Source organism: Oreochromis aureus, linkage group 1, assembly GCF_013358895.1.
Source record: "Oreochromis aureus strain Israel breed Guangdong linkage group 1, ZZ_aureus, whole genome shotgun sequence".
Classification (NCBI taxonomy): Eukaryota; Metazoa; Chordata; class Actinopteri; order Cichliformes; family Cichlidae; genus Oreochromis; species Oreochromis aureus.
This window is the reverse complement of record NC_052942.1, coordinates 12,282,417-12,299,303: the sequence shown is the minus strand read 5'-3', so window position 1 is coordinate 12,299,303 and position 16,887 is coordinate 12,282,417. Positions and strand designations below refer to the sequence as shown.

Below are 16,887 nucleotides of genomic sequence, written 5' to 3'. Positions count from 1 at the left end.
ACTGTGGGAGGAAGCTGGAGCAAACCCACAAACATGCATGGAGAACAAACTCCGCACGGAAACGCTCCAGTCGACTCGAGAAGCTTCTTGCTGTGAGGTGACGTCCAAACCACTGCAGCATCGTTCAGTTTGATTTCAAAGGCCATCTGCAGCCCAGACTGTCTGCTTAATGAGTCAGATCACAGTGCCCACAGAGTCGTACAGACATAATAAAAACATGTCAGTTGAGTTGAGAAAAGTGAAGGAAGAGGGACTCGTTACCTACGGGACTAAACGACCTTGTTGTACACTCAGAGTATAGTTAATATTTAAACCCAGCAATGAATATTCAATGGCATGCTACATCAACAAAAAACACTACAGACCTCCTGTACACTGCTTTATGCACATGTCCCTCCTTAACAGCCTCACATTTGAAATCACGAATACTTGAATGATGCAGTTGATGCTATTTTGTTGGTGCTGTTGTGGTTTTATACTGATCATAGACTGTATATAAAAGAAGGACGGATCCATGCCTCCAGACCAACTTTTGCCTCTGTAAGTAATATGAAGTTCATAGTAGGCAACAAGAGGCATCCTTCATCAATCATTTGTAATAGCACATTTAACAGGCTAATCATTAACATCTGTGTGTGTGTGTGGATGTGTGTTACAGAGCAAGCTATCAGTTTGAATTTTAAATAAAATCTGCTCAAAGATGTGCATACGTGATTTAGGCAGAATTCAAGGAACTTTTTCACAAGAAACTACACTGACATCTAGTGAACAAACAGAAGGGAGCCCTAAACTCCACCCAGTGTCTGAAATTAGATACAGCCGCTCAGCAAAGAGTGAAGGCAACATGAATTATTCAGTGTAAAACTCTTACTGATTTGATTTGGCGGACACCGTCTGTATTGGCACATTTTTGCTCCAGAATCACCCAAGAGAGTGCCCGGATTCAGTATAAATCATGGTAGAGCAAAACTCTCCCTGTCTTATAATGACAATTTTTTGTAATATGGCCAGCACTCACATTACTGTACAGTCACATTACTTTCTGAGTAATTGTGGCTCAGTGTGAGACACCTCGAAAGCAGGATCTCATTCAAACCTGGATGATAAGGTGTGTGTGTGTGTGTGTGTGTGTGTGTGTGTGTGTGTGTGTGTGTTTCATGTAATAAGACCAAACTTAATATCTCAGTTCCTGAAAGTAAGACATGGACTGACGCCCGCTTACAGGACCTGGATACTGGATATATTTTTAGTCAGTATATTTACACACCACACATGAAGTTTATGTTTTAATCAAGTAATATCTCAGATTTTTGTATTTAACAAGAATTTTTCAGGATTATAGATTAAAATAAATGTTTAAAAAGGCTGCAAGGCTCACTGTGACAGCTTGAAAAGGCAGATGAAGCTGATGTAACTAAAGAATTAACTTAAGGAATGAAAAATAGATTAAAAAAAACTTTACAGATTCGGTTAATTACCTTAAAGTAGTTTGCCTTCAGACGAGGCCTCGCCCCAGGTGACTGCAACTACCGCCTAACTTAAAATATACTAGAATTCATGCCACTGAATTACATTTAAAGTTGTCCTGCTGTATTGATCAATGCCATGAACTACCAGAGTGAGCTTGGTATAACATTCCTTCCTTTTCCAGCACTCAGTCTTCTGGAGATCTCAAGAGACACAAAGAGCAAGAGTCAACCACTGTGTCACACCAGTGTGTGTGAGAGTGTGAGGACAGCTGTAGCTGTGGAGTAACGGGGGCAGGTTGAAGCAGATGGCTAGACAAGCTGTAGCCTCATCCATACCTCCAGGGAGCCATATTGTCTGTCCTGAAATGCTCTTTTGTTGACCTCTGACCTGTGCGGTGTGAAGGAGTGGGCTGACTGTGACGTCACGCTGATGTCCTCTGTTACACAAAATAGTCACATTGCTGGACGTTTTCCAAGAAAATGACCTCAGTGGAGCATTGAATGCGTCTGTGTCCGCTGAAAGCACAAGTCTGTTACAGCTGCTTTTTATGAAGTGAGAGGTGCTGTGTTTTAACTCCAAGACACCACAAATATTTCTTCTCCTCTCCTGGTACCAAATCTCTATGCAGCAGATAATTACAAGAGGTGTACATCTTATCAAAACAGTCTACAATGAAACAATAAAATGATCTAGTTTGACAATTTTCTTTGAAATGTTGTGCAAATGGTCTGCAAATAATGTAAAAAGTCTGCTAGGAAATTGCAGTGGAGGGAAATATTTACTCATTATCGCATGGCTAGAGTTAAGCCTTATGTAAAATGCTTATTTACAGGTTTTTTTTGTGAATTTAGAGCTCTACTTGAGAGCCTAAAATCAGTGCTTCCTCTGTGCCACAACATTTCATAGAGGTGTATTGGAAAACCTCTGAATAAAGCTGCCCTGCCAGTAAGCCACATGATAAACTATGTTTTGATTAACTGAGGTTGGCTGAGACCAAAGACATGCCTCTATGCTCTCAAACAGTCGGATAGCTTCACTATATTTATATATTTATATATTTATATATCTATGTATAAGTATATTTTGATTGAGTGCTAAATGTTCACACCCAGTCTCTAGAGAGCCATAAATCATAATGAGCAACACAGCCACCAAGTCAGACTATATATATATATATATATATATATATATATATATATATATATATATATATATATATATATATATATATATATATATATATATATATATATATAGAGAGAGAGAGAGAGAGAGAGAGAGAGATAAATAGATAGATAGATTCTTTATTTGAATCTGCAAAAACCATAACACGTTTTTTTCCCAACACAGTTGTAAAAAAAAAATTTTTTGCACCAACAAAGTGACTCCCAGGAAGCTACTAGCTACAAACTTGGCATATCTCCGCATGCTGTGCAGCCTGTCTTTAGCAAATTTGAGGAAACTGGACGAGGGGAGGACAAAAAGAAGAAGAAAGAAAAAACTGTCTACAGCAGATGAACACTATCTGAAAGTCATGTCCTTAAGAAATAATGAAAAAAAATCGAGCAAAGACCTGAAATAGGACCTGAGGGATGCACCTGGCCGTTCAGTTGATTATTGTTCACTGAAACGTCATCAGAAATGGTCTCAGTGGAAGGGCGGCTGTCAAGAAGCCATCGTTAATGAAGGGAAACAGGGAGAAAAGGCCGAGGTTTCCCAAATTACACAAGAGCTGGAGTGAAAATCAGTGGAAGCAGGTCTGATGTAGTGAATGGATGTGAAATTTGTGGTTCAAATCATTGTCATTGTGTACATAAGAGGTCAACAGTGCAACAGTGAGTGTCTACGGTGTAAAACACAGTGGAGGATCTGTCATCATATACATCTACCTGGCAAAAGCTTCATTTTTCAGCATGACAAAGCATACAGCCTATCCATGTAAAGCAAACATGGACAGAAAAACAAGAAGCCTGTAAAACTATTCCTGAAGAAAGCTGAATGAGAGAGTTCAGACTGTGTCGAAGAATTATGTGAAGTTTATTAGAACTGTACAAACTAAACACCTTTTATATTCTGTTTCTATGTATGTTTGAACATATTTGAATAAATTGCTGCACCAAGTTCTGATTTTACTATCAAAATATAAACAAATGAGGTATATATATAGATATATATATATATATAGATATATATATATATATATATATATATATAGAGAGAGAGACATCCCTGTTTGGTGTTGTGTGATGACTGTGTGAGGAAAAGGAAGCATGTGACAATAAAGGCTAAAGAAAATCCCTCTTGTTAAGGATTTTAGTTCAAGTCCACTTTAACTACTTTCATGGCACCTTTCAGTGTTTCTGCCGTGCAGCACTTGCAGAGGATGAGAAACGAAAGTCTGAATCTTCACGGATGGATTAACTGTAGTCTGTGAAAACTACCATGGTAGTACATGACATGTACATTTTCATTTCCCTCTCCACTCTCATCCTTTAGCTTGCTTCTCTCTCTCCACATAAGCATCTGTGCTTCATTAGCTCTTTGGGTTCTTTCATTTTCCTCCCAGCAATAACAAATTGAACCCAGCGAGCCGACCGCCGAAAGATCTGGCGTCCCACAAAACGCAGTGTCCATATATTACCACGGCCAGCGTGGTTAACAGTGTCCACCGAGTGACACAGGCCACAATATTTTGAAGCGCACGCATGTGGTGAAGCTAAGAAAAATTGCTTTTCATGTTTACATTTTTTTTCTTTTAGCTTGAGCCAAATAAAGAGCCAAATGATGAGGCTGCTGTAATTTGCTGAGAGTTCAGAGTCAGAGTTTGGCATTTTGTGGTAAATAGACATTTTTTCTTTCTAGGACAGAGCTAATTAAAAAGACTGATAGGAGTCTCATTTTTATATAGCACATGTAAGGTCACTACCAACGGTTAGTTAGTTTAGCTTAGCACAAACACACTGGTAATGTGTTTTTAAGGTTGAAAGAAGCCACGTGTAGCTGCAGCTCTAAAGGTCACAAATCGGCTCAGTGTTTCTTGTTGCTATACTTCTGTTTTTTTAATTTGTGGTGTAGAATCTCAGTGAACTTGTGAGCTTTGAATAATATCTATTATAAATGTTAGTTTTTAGTTCAATACATGTTAAAAACATATTGTTCCAATTGTCTAGTTTCCAAAGGGTGCTGGTAAGAGTCATCAACCGTTCTCAGAGCCATCAATCTGTTCTTAATTGTGTTTCTGTTGCACACCAGATTTTAAATACTTGAAGCTGGAGTTTTGTTTTTTTGTTTTTCATTCTTTCTTTGTTACAGAAGACAGCTGGAAAAGCACAAGTCATAAATCTGTAATTCTCCAGCAGTTTTTCTGCTCATACAATGACTGTCCCACACGAAAACTACCTGATCCAGGGGGCGTGAGACTGACAAGCCTGGCCTGCCCATCTGCATTTCGCTGGTACACGCTGTTAACACCGAGCACAATGCTGAGCTTTATCTCAGGGGGATGCATGCTGCTCTTGCAGTGGAGCATCCAGTTGTTTTCCTCTCTTTTTTTATTTCTGATGTGACGTCGCGATAGAGACTTGGCCTACTTGCACCTCCTCAACAAAACGCGTTGCCATGCAGGGCACACCTGCAAACTGTGTTGTCCAGGATGTAACTGAGCGGGTTTAGGCCTCTCTTTGGGATGCTGCTTGTTTTAATCAAGCCTTTTCTCACACATGCTGCTGCTTATGAAGCTCCACGTTGATAAGTTGGCTGCAGATGTGTCGTGACAGGATATGATGTCATTTGCAAGAGCCAACACTCCACAAATATGTTTTTCTCTGAGAGCTCGGGGACAGTTTTGAGCTTCCATCATGAAACTATATGTTTCATACTTGTGTGCATTGGTTTGCATACATGTTCCTGAGGAGACACTGAGACATGAGGTGAGGGGAAACCTTGGCTGAGGCTCCTGAAATTAATTGCAAATGTTGTGTAGTGTGTACAAATGAAGGTTTCTGAAATGAATTAAAACCAAAATACTTGCTGGAATAAATTTGGAGATGCAGGAACACAAGTACAGCTTGTGTACAGCTTGAAGACTAAGGCTAAGGCAAGCTTCAAATTCTCAAACACAGATGTCAGCTGTGTTAGAGCACTGAATGTTTTCTTTTATGACCTGTGTATTACACTTCATTTTTCAGCATGGCGATCCAGAATATCGAAATCATTGGAAAAATCCCAGGAACAACATAAAGTAAAACACAGCAAAAAAGAAGTCTTGAGACATTTATTGATGCCTTTCTTAGAATGTGCATATGTTTTTTTTTCTTGTTTTGCTGCAGTTTTATGGAGCTGGTGACTGCTGTGAAAAACAAAGCATTTGCAGGACTCAGAAAATTAAGTACACAAATGCACAGGATTACCTGATATATAAAAACAGGTTTTAACAGTGTGCAGGTCTGGAGCACTCAGATGTGTGTTCGCACGAAGCCACAGTTGTTGCAAGAATAAATGTCCAAGCAAAATCACTCCGAGGTTAGAGCATGCAGCACACAGAGAAACACAAACCAACCAAGACCTACATTTCAGACTCTACAGGCCTCAGTTAGTGTGTTAGCTGTTAAAGTTAATGACAGTGCAATTAGAAAAAGACTGAACGAGTACGACTTGTTTGGGAGCGTTCGGTTTGCAAAGCTGACAAACCACAAATAAACAAACAAACCACAAGATGTCTGTAGCAATATTATTTGGACACTGAAATAGAGATGTTTGGCCAAAAACACCATGGCTGGAGAAAATCAAACACAGCACATCAGCATAAGCTTTTCAACTATCACCTACTTTTAAGCACGGTGGTGGAGGGGGGATGATTTGGGCTTGTGTTGCAGCCACACAACCTGGGCACCTTGCAGTCACTCAGCTGACCATGTAGTATCATCTAGTCAAATGTGAGGCCGCCAGCTAAAGCTTGGCCCAAACTGACTCATGCTCATAATGAGCCCAAGCATGGCAGAAACTGCAACAGAATGGCTGAAAAAAATAAAGTAAAATTTAAAATAATTAAGGTGTTACAATGGGCCAGTTAGAGAGCCCAACCTGACTAAAATGCACCTGAAGGACCTTAAGAGAGCTGTGCATAAACATATGCTAACAAACCTTAAAGAACTGAAGCCACGCTGTAAATACAATGGAGCAGATTGCCTCCACGTCACTGAGAGAGACTGATGAAGTCATACAGAAAGTGCACTGCACAGCCTTTCACTATCATGCATTCTCATGCTTTTTTGTGACATTTGTAATTAAAAAATGCTGAAACTTTATAGATTAATAGTTTGCAGTGTGATTCACTTCCATACGTGCAGATTTCCAGATCATAAACAAACACAGTCAGAGCACATAGATGCTTTTTTTTGTATTTCACACACCAAAACTGTAACACAGATATTAACTGTACTCACAGATACCCAGTGTTGCAGTAATAGTGTTTCATTTACTTCTGCTTTTCTCTGAAGTGCTCACCTGTTATTCCCTTGATCCAGGCGGTCCTGCTTTCCTTCATTTACGACTCCATTGCAACCAGCCAAAATTTTATCAGCACCTCATTTACACAAACTGTCGTTTTCACAGCTGCTATTTCATTTTATTGGTGCTAGTTCATTATAACTGCTTTATCAGTTTTACCGTGCTGCCAGTCTAACTGCTGTTTGTCAGTATTGTTTGCAGTGTTTCACGTGTGCTTCCAAATGCCAGCTGCTGCTATTATTATTACTGGATGTGTTTAGCTCACTTTGCATAGTCAGGTGCACAAGCCGGGGTCCAGCAGGTGAGATATGGCCTGGAATAAGTGGAGATTATCAATAAACCCATCGCGGATTTACAGCACAGTAAAACCACAAACACTAAGAAGCTTTGTTTTAGGCCACAGAAAACAGGGCGTCGTTTGCCAAAAGAACAAACAGCATGTTACTGGATTTTGTAGGATTTAAATTGATCCATTTCTATTTAGGTTATTTGGTATGTAATAAGTTCATATTCCTTGAAACTATGACAAATAGTCCTGGCATACTACTGCAGGCCGAGAGTACCGGGAGATGACAACAGACAGAGAGCCGAGCTCTGTTTCCCTGTAAACACTCTTGGAGTGGACTTGACAAATTGGCCATTTAGAAGCAAATCTGTCTAAATGAATGTGTGTTTCTTTCCCTGGGCACTTTGTCTCTCTAATGCAGTGTGCTGCCAGGGCGGAGAATGCCCCAGCTTTGTGGCATTTTATGAGGACAATAGTAAACCTCGATGGCTCGTCTGACTGGTTACTCCGGATGAAATATGCCTGTGGGCTGTAGATGCGCACAGAATGTCAACGGAAGGGGAGAGGAGGGTGAAAACAGTCTGAGCAGTGTGAATTTAAGAGGAGAGCAGGGCAGCCAGCCAGATGAGGAGTTGAATGCCCTTTGTTTTGCCACATGGTTACCGATGAGTATTCCTAACTATAATCTATGTGGCGGACTGACTTGGTGATGACTCTTCATTACAAAATTTCCAAAAGCCAACAGATGAAACTATGCTTACACGTCCAGCTTGTATTTAATCCTGACTTTACACAAGCTTTAGCTGTTTCGGTATAAAGGATCTAATACAAAACGGGACAATGATCTTTTAATTGATACACACTCCCTCTTTCTAAAATCCAAATGACACATTTGTGTGTCCCACCCCATCTCTAGGTATAGGCTGTGAAACTCTTTAATCCTGAATCTAAACTCGCTTTAGCTGTGTCAGGAGGGAAGTATGTAAAACAGAACAATGCAGGGATCTTTTAATTGATCCACACTCCCTCTTTCTGAAATCTAAAAGAAATGGGTACATGCCCTTCCTGTGCGCCTTCCTAATTTCAACTACAATACGAGCTGACAGCGTACAACAGTCACCCACCCATCCTGCATCGGGACGTCTATGCAAATATTGTGGGACAATTATTGTCTAAAGGCGAAGAAAGATGCCCAACGGATTTACTTTACCAAATGGACCATCCCAGCCTTGCCGTAATGGTCTATTTGATTCACCTTTTATTGTTTATTTTATTTTCACTTGCTGAATACGGGACAGACTTGACTGGGGGAAAGAAAGGGGAGAAAGAAAGAGGGAAAGAAAAACAGCTGAGAAGAGGGACAGGGAAAAGGGCAAAAAACAAAAACCAACAGAATAAGCAGACAAAAAATACATATATCGATCATCTGGATCACCTGTTGAGAAAGAAAAAAGAAAACAAGCAGAAGAAAACGAGAGTAATAGAATAAACAACATCACAATGATATATGGGAATATGACAGTAAATACTAAATATTAAACATTATTGTGCAGCACGTAAGATCGACAGCGCACAGTGTGCTTTGAGGTAGGAGCCAAAAAGGGTGTAGTTTGTGTGTGTGATCACCTGTGTGTACACCTGTGAGCATGGACGCGCTTGTTTTTTTTTTTAAAAGGTTCCTTCATGTAATGATCTGCTAGAGGGTGTGGGGGGCCACTGCCCCGTCCTCCAGGGCATGAAGCAGGTATGGAGGAGATCAAAACTCCAGACATCCAGAGGCCCCCAGAACACAAGAGACCAAGGAAGACCAACAGAGGGGCAGCCGCGCCACTATCCCAGAAAGAGCTGAGGAGAGTCCCAGATGAGGGGTCACTCAGCAGCCGCGGAGCAGAAGCTAGGGGGGGTTGCTAGGGGGGGTTGCAGTGATGTGTCCGTGAGCTCCGCCGGCAGCCAGCTGTGCCAGAGTGACTGAGCCCCAGGCCGAGAGGCCTGGGGCTCTCGGCTCTCGTGTGTTCTAAGGTGCATTTAAAACCCAGGAGGGCATGGAGCTACCTGCCAGAGAGCAGCAGGTAAGCGCATAGCCCCTCCTGCTAGCCCTCAATGTCTACGTGTATTTAAAATTGAGAGGTGGGCAACGACGCCAGGGGTGAGGTTGTACACCCTGATGGTAATTTGGAGTCTGTGTTGTGTGTTATGAGAGTGTGAGTAATGTGAATGTCTAAGTTGTGAGATAAAATTGAGGCAGAAGCAGCCAGAAGGGGACAGAGGGGGGGGGGCATTTCTGATGTCTCTAAAAATTACAGTTGTTTCGTTTATTTTGAGCTAGTGAAGTGAAAAAGTCTTTACTATTGTTCTCATTTCCAGCTCCTTCTGTTTTCTATTTTTACTTGATTAAAGTAGCTGTGCATGATTCGCAGTTCTGACTTTTCTTCATCTTATACTGGACCCTGGTGCAGGTCCTCAAATTCCCCTCTCTAAAACAAGCTGTTTTGCGTGCTCTGCCTTTAAGCTAACATTCTTCTGATTGGTTGCCCCTTACAAACAGAAGGTTTAAAGAGCAGATGGCCGGGACTTATTTGCTGACACCCAGAGCTGTTTGTCTGCGATGTCATCAGTAATATCTGCTCTCACTGACATCACAGGAAGCCAAAAATTGTTTTGTCGCATGCAAAGCAGTCTGAAGTCTGAGTATTTGGCTCATCGAGATTCCTTACACGTATACTGACGTCATGATTTGAAACTGAAGCTCGTGTTTACCATTGTAAAGAAAAAACACATTAAAGCCACTTTTTTTCCAATTAAAATACAGTGAACTTAATACTTTGCCACTTATGTTTTCTGCTTAGTTTTTCTTAGTCAGCTGGGCCTTTAACTGCTGAATGTAACAACCTGAATATTATGCTTCATTCCACTTTGAGTACTAAATTACTGCTGTTAGTGCACTTTTTTAAGATACTGATTCATGTCATCATCCATCACCAAGGAACACTCAACTAATGACCCAAATAGGAACATTTAAAACTTAAGGTATTCAAAAGTAGATAAACATTTGGGTGCCATATTTTATGATAGTGCTTGCAACACTTCTGCATTCAATAACACAGGAGGTTAAAATAAAAATCTAGAAATCTCACATTTAAGCTTCAGTACATCTGCAAATGTAATTTCCTCAGTGATGTAACCACCTGTAAACCAGCGTGCAGTTAATTTTTCTGACATAAAATGACTTAAATTACAAGAGAAAGAAAATTAAAAATAATAAATAATTGTACCACTGTGTCAACAAAAACGTGACAAGAGTCACATTTATTAGCTCGACAGACAGTGAGTTGGATACATTCCACCACCCAACACTGCCCTTTGTTCCATAAACACTCACAGCACGTCGGCACCCTCATACAGCAGGAATTCTTCAAATTATCTCAAAAACTAAAAGTATGCACGTTCAAGCTGACGAACACAATGACTGTGTGACAAAAGTAGGAGCCAGAGTTCATGTGCACATTCTTATTGTCAATTCAGTTCATTTAAAATGACCCTGAGCAATAATCTGTGTAAACATTTCTACATTCGCTCCAAACTCAGAAAATGGAGAAAAAAAAAAGAAAAGTCTGTGCCTCCTCTTCCACATCCTCGCTCAATATGTACACAGGAGAAAATCTGTTTTATAGGCATGCTGGTGTTCTTGTTTACATACTTTTCGTTTCTGTGCATATACACGACACCAATAGTTCTCTGAAATCATTAAATATTTGAAGCATTGCTTTATGTTTTTAACTTTTTTGATAATGGAGTAGGACAGAGACTGTAATAGAAATAGATTTCATATATATAGTTATATACTGTATTGAGGGAGTGCATTCAGATTCTCCAGCAGTAGATATGTGGGGTGACAGCTTTTCTGCATACAGTGCGGGGCAATCGACGTGCTAAGGGAAAGACAGCGAGCAGCAGAGGTCATTCTGAGCTAAGCTCTGGATCAGTCTGGACCACTCGGCCCTCTTCTGGGTGATGTAGGCTGGGGTGATCATTTGCACAGGAAGGCGTGGCGAGCCCTCCACCCGGGCCTTCTCGCACAAGGCCTCGGCAATACAGATAACATACATGCCACAGTCATAGCTGTTCTGCTGGGATGGGCAGGGCTCCTCGACAAACAGCGCTTTCCGCCCTGCGCCCAGGAAAGGCTCCAACTTGCTGGCGATGCGCCGTGCGTGAAGTGAATTGCTGCCATTTTGAGAGTCATAGTGGGCAAAGTGGTTGGAGTTGTGATGATAAAGCAAGAGGCTCCAGTGGGACCCTCCAGCGGTCTGGTTCGAGTTGTCGTTCACGGCTAGGAAGACCCAGCGACGAGAAGCAAGATCCAGTGGCTCCAGAAACAATGCCAACTCATCAGGGCAGGAAGCACACTTGATGAACTGGGTGACCTCTGGGCTGATAAAGATGACGGCTTCCCCCAGGACTCTAAAGCGCTCGGCAGCAAAGTACTCAAAGGCAAAACCAATGACTTGGTCATTAAGCCAGTAAGGTCCTTCCAGTAGAGAGACATCAGAGCGCCGCAACAGGCTGTCATGATAGCTCAGCACTACAGGATCCATCCTCCAGAGCAGTCAGAGTGTGTCAGTCTGAAAATACAGAGAAACGATTTAATGCTTAGGGCTCGGCTAATTCATTCATCAGAAATTTACTCGTGTTTTCTTTAATATGAGAACTGCTTTTCTTTGTCTCGTACTGCTGGTTTCTACAATAGGTTCAATCAGCACATACCACCTTAAGGATGCTGTGATGTCACAGGCAATATTATTTAGCAGCTGTTGATCAACTACTCAGCAGAGCAGTAATTTCACAGAATAAATTCAATTCCGTTTTATTTATACAGCACCAAATCACAACTACTGCACCTCAAGGAGCCTTATATTGTAAGGTAAAGACCCTACAATTATAGACAGAAAAACCCCAACAATCAGACGACCACCCTTTGAGCAAGCACTGGGCGACAGTGGGAAGGAAAAACTAAATTTTAACAGGAAGAAAGCTCCAGCAGAAACAGGTTCAGGGAGGGGGAGCAATCTGCCGAATTTAAAGGCGTCATTTGGGTTTCTTAGAGAATGCAAAAGGCTTCATTCACTTCATTCCGATGCCAGTTGGCCAGAACAGCCTGGCACTGGTTTCAAACATGAAGCTTTTTTTTCACAGATCTCATCCTGAACTAGTGATTCAAACGCAGTCACAGTCTGTGTTCATTTAAGCAACTCGCACAAACTGTTAAACTTCACTGAAGCTAACGCAGGCTGCCTGTTTCTGGGATCCTTGTTGACTTTCTGTTCGCTACTTTGCTTTATTACTCACTCAGACACATTAACTGGAGCCGTCTTAGCGCATTGGCCGATCAGGTTATTTTCAGAGATGTTACAGTAGCGCTTTGCTGGGCCGGGAATCCACTGCGGAGCATCACATTACTGCAATGCGTTTACTTCAGCAGGCAGCTCTCCGCTCAAGCGAGCCTGCGTTTTTAGCTTGAGCTCGCTAACCGACAGTTTTTAGCGTCACTCGAAGCCAAAAAACTGAGTTAAACAGCAGCCTGAGCATGCGCCACATCAACCGTGGGCTGCCAAACTGAAATACACAGTGTCCGTTTAGTGTCCTACCTGTAAATGACACATTCAAATTAAAAGTACCACGAAAACACGAGCGGTGATGCCCCTCATTGCAATGACTATCGTAAACCACGGCGAGAATACCGTAACATTTTGCGACAGTGGGGTGGAGATAAGCTTGCTTGTGATTGGCTCCTTGCATTCGGGTATGGGCACGTGAGCGTTACTGAAAAACTGACATTCTGTGTCGTTACATGCAAGCACTGGAGAAGTGTCTTTCTTTGCATTTTACAGCGAATAAGGCGAGAACCACGTATTTTAAAATCAAGTGAATTTCCGTCATTTTATGGGTTTTTTAAAAAACTCTAACATGACCCCAAAAGTTTATAATCCATTATCGGAAACCGAGAGGTGCAGTGTGGTCACTGTTGCCCTGTGTGTTTCAGGGTACTTCCGGTTGCTTCGCTCCGCCCCTCCCCCTCCGTGTTTTCTCCCCTCCCATCAGCGGCGTGAACGCGCAATGCTGAGCCGCACTGATTAGCAAGACAGAGAGGAGTTTTCAGCGACCGAGCAGCGAAGAACTGCCGTTTAATTGGATTCATACTGCGAACATGCTCGGATAAAAAAGAAAAAGAAAAAATGCGTAGGTTTTCAACACTGACTTGACTTTCGAGGACTTTGCTCGGAGGCAAGTGAGGCGAGTGAGAAGAAAGCAAATTAATTCAGTGGGAATGCAGGGAATTAAATAGAGACTTGGTGATTTTTTGCGTGCCTACAAGTGTGTGTGGCTCCACGGTCAAGCCTGACAAGAGACGGGAAAACTCAAGTGCCACTTTAAATTGACTTTACAGCTCACGTCTGGAGGTAAGAGTGATGTTTAGTAGTAGTTATCTACTGTGTTGCGTCGGGCTGCCCCGCTGTGGGACGATAGGCGTCTGGCTGGAAGCTGCCAGTGAACCTATGATTCAGTTGTAGTCCATAAGAAACTTCTTATGACCTGCACTCATTTGCAGCATCGTTTTCAGTTGGCAGACTTAAGGTGTGTGTGTGTTTTGGGGGGCTCAGTCGGTGCTTTTGTTCATTGAGGAGTCTCTGTCAGAGCTGTGTGTGATGTGAGCCTGTAAAAAGTTCTGGCTGCTCCTCACTGAGATGTCATTTCACACTACAGAGAGTGCTTACTCCACAGCTACAGCTGGCTGAAGGACAGTTTATAAGAATAACAACCACATGTAACATGATAAATGCAGGCTGGATTTATTTTATTCTTTCATTTTATTTGTGATAGTGCACAATACAAATTACAAAGGGCTCATTTTTATCTGCAAACCATTGACAGGGGGCGTTTTTTTTTATCCATTACAAGCTCAAACAAGGTTTGCAAAAAGCATAGGGGAACACCAATGCATGCAAAGATTGAGACAGCAAAAATAAGGATATACGTACATGAAACCGTACACAATATGTCACTGCGACATAAATCAGGTGTTATGTATTCACGGTCCTGCAGAAATGGGAGCTATTACTGCGGCAGGGCGGGGTAAGTGTTTACATGTATTATTTAGTGGAGGTCAGATAGAGCAGCTTATAATGCACTGAAGGCAATATGCACTGCAAAGCAGCTGTAATTGTACAGGGAGGTCTAATGGGGTGAAAAAGCTGCTGAATCATGGGCATTGTGTCTCTCTGTGTGTGTACGTGTGTTTGTGGATGGAGAGCTGACTTTAGACAGATTTTACAAGGGATGGTTGTGTATCTTGAATGCACCTGAGTGGGTTTTATCGATTTTATAGTATAGTTACTATAGTTTACCTTAACAGACTATAGCCTAATTTTTATGCAAGTTAGTGTTGAGTTGATCTGCTGTGCTTACTGATTACCTTAAGTAATTTTTATACCTTTTTATAAATGGACAGATGTCACCAGAAGATCATCCAATTTGTGCAAAAGTCCATAGACTGTCAGCATGCTCCTGACTTTTATTTCTATGATCATTTTCAAATATTCATTTTGGTGTTAGATGATTATTGTTTTAAAAAAAATGAAGGAAGGAAGGAAGGAAAATGACTTAAATTAATGTTGCGGTGGGTGAGGTGCCCCTGAGAGCTTGTCCTGCCCTCAGATCAGCACAGGTGATGAGGGTAAAGTGGGCCTGTCCTGCAGGAATGTGAGGTCTGAGAAGACACAGCTGCTGCAGCATGAGAAGAAGCCCGGGCTGAGACTCCAGCAACTGGTCCCTGTTGACATCTGACACCCCACAGACCCCTCTGTCTGCTATTTCTAAAGGACCGGCCTCAGTTTTGTATCACATCGGTGTGCAGTGAACGGTCTCGCAGACGCCACCTGAAAGATTGAAGCTGTGATTTAGCAGCTTAGGGCTCAGATTTGAGCTCCTCAGAGGAGCTAACCACTGCTGTTGTTGGAGGCAGTCTGTGGTTTACTAGGAATACTTTAAAGAAATGTTTTTAAATTTTTGAAGGTTCGAGTTACCAAATCGCAAACCTTCATATGCAAAGTAGTGTTGCTCCATACTAAGTTTTAGCTGTTCTTTTGATCGCTACAGTCTGGGACTTAGTCAGTGCTGACTGTCATTCTCCAATAAGAAGAGCCAGTGTGTGGCCTTCCTTTGGCCCTCCTCCTTGTGTCTAACTTGAACTCAGTGCCTTTGAAATTGAAACTTTGGAAAATGAAACTGAACAGTTTTAGCCTCTCTGAGGATTTTCCAGTTCACAGTAGTTGCGCATCTCAAAGAGTGATGGCAGAAGCTGCATAGGAAGGGAAGTGACTGTTTTTTATGTATAATTTAAAGCTTTTTTTTTTTTGGCAAATTAAATATTTTGAAAAAATAATACAGTAACTCATTATTTGGTTTTCAAGATGTCATTGGGGTCTACGTAACACTAAGATCGAATCTTTACTTACACTTGCCCGTTTCGTTTGAAAGACCTCCTCATAACACATTTTATTTTTGCCATGCACAGATCTTAATAACCTGCAACAACAAAGTTGCTCCCGTCAAACACCCACAGACTGTAACTGTGATGTGCTTAAAACAATGAATTACCACTAGCTCATAGATGCTGTTTTGTTCTCTTGAGAGTAGAACTAACAACCCATTTGTCTTGTGACTACTTCTTTGCTCATCCACCAGAGCTCCTGTGATCTCCCATGGGCACCGTTCGTCTAAACTCTAGCATAACCTCCCAGTTATCATCCCCTGAGGTGTTACCTGCTGGACTGAATTACCTGCTGCTATCAGTCACATGCTGCCTGCTTAAAACTTTGGCCTATCCTGAAAAGTGGTGTGGCTGCGTTTTGAGATTGTGTGGCGCAAGTGATTGGCATGCACATGAAGTCATTAAAGAGGAACCTGCTTGTGTTGCACTGAACAAAGCTCTCCTTTCTTTAGTACGCCATTATATGAGGGTGGCTTTGGCCTCACAGGCTCAGCTTCCCCACGTTTTGCATTTCCCCTCATTAATTCGCTGGTGCTAACAGTAGTTGGAGTGAGATGGAGAGAGAAGAAAGTGCATTGTGTTGCTCTTTGCAATTTTGTTTATGTGAAAAAAGCCTAACTTGTTCTTTAATTAATCCTTCACAATGGGGAAACGGAGTGAACAAACAGCACTGGTCTTGCTGGAAGCTCACTTTGTATCCTTTTAAATTAAATTAAATCCTCTGTGTCTTTGTTTTGGACAGAGAAGAAAGTCTTCAAAACCTTTGTGGTTTCTTTTATTTTAATTAAATGAATAGGTGTGTGAACAGGGATTCTCACTTGCATCCTAATTTATTTTTTGAATTTTTAAGGCTTAGACGGATTGTGGAAATTGTAATTAGAGCACAAAAACCAAAACCAAAAAAACAACAAAAAAAACCCACAGAGTTTAAGCACCATAGAAACACTAATTTCAGAATTCTACTTTTGTCAAAGTACAGCTGTATATCTGCAAAACCTGTGCATGATGAGAGAAGACTATAAGCAAGAAACTAAAGTTGTGGATTTGTGGGTGTGTGTTGTGACACAGCTGTGAC

At 41.6% G+C, this 16,887-nt stretch overlaps 2 protein-coding genes across 8 annotated transcripts in view; one reads left to right on the top strand and one right to left on the bottom strand.

The window, feature by feature from the left end:
• Positions 1-10,543: 10,543 nt before the first annotated feature.
• On the bottom strand, positions 10,544-13,017 carry senp8 (SUMO peptidase family member, NEDD8 specific). 2 transcript variants are annotated; one of them, XM_031744503.2, is made up of 2 exons: positions 12,910-13,017; positions 10,544-11,886 (listed from the first exon to the last, which is right to left on the bottom strand). In XM_031744503.2, the coding sequence occupies exon 2, from the start codon at positions 11,857-11,859 to the stop codon at positions 11,194-11,196; it is 666 nt and encodes a 221-aa protein (XP_031600363.1). In that variant the 5' UTR covers positions 11,860-11,886; positions 12,910-13,017; the 3' UTR covers positions 10,544-11,193. The 2 variants fall into 2 exon arrangements, with proteins under 2 accessions (XP_031600363.1, XP_031600364.1); XM_031744504.2 differs by having other exon boundaries at positions 12,611-12,996.
• Positions 13,018-13,395: 378 nt separating this feature from the next.
• Positions 13,396-16,887, top strand: part of myo9aa (myosin IXAa) — a 95,564-nt gene continuing 92,072 nt past the window's right edge. For all 6 annotated transcript variants that reach the window (XM_039607938.1, XM_039607942.1, XM_039607934.1 and 3 more), the window contains exon 1: positions 13,396-13,722. The gene's annotated coding sequence lies outside the window, so the exon portion shown is untranslated. The remainder of the gene's footprint in view (positions 13,723-16,887) is intronic.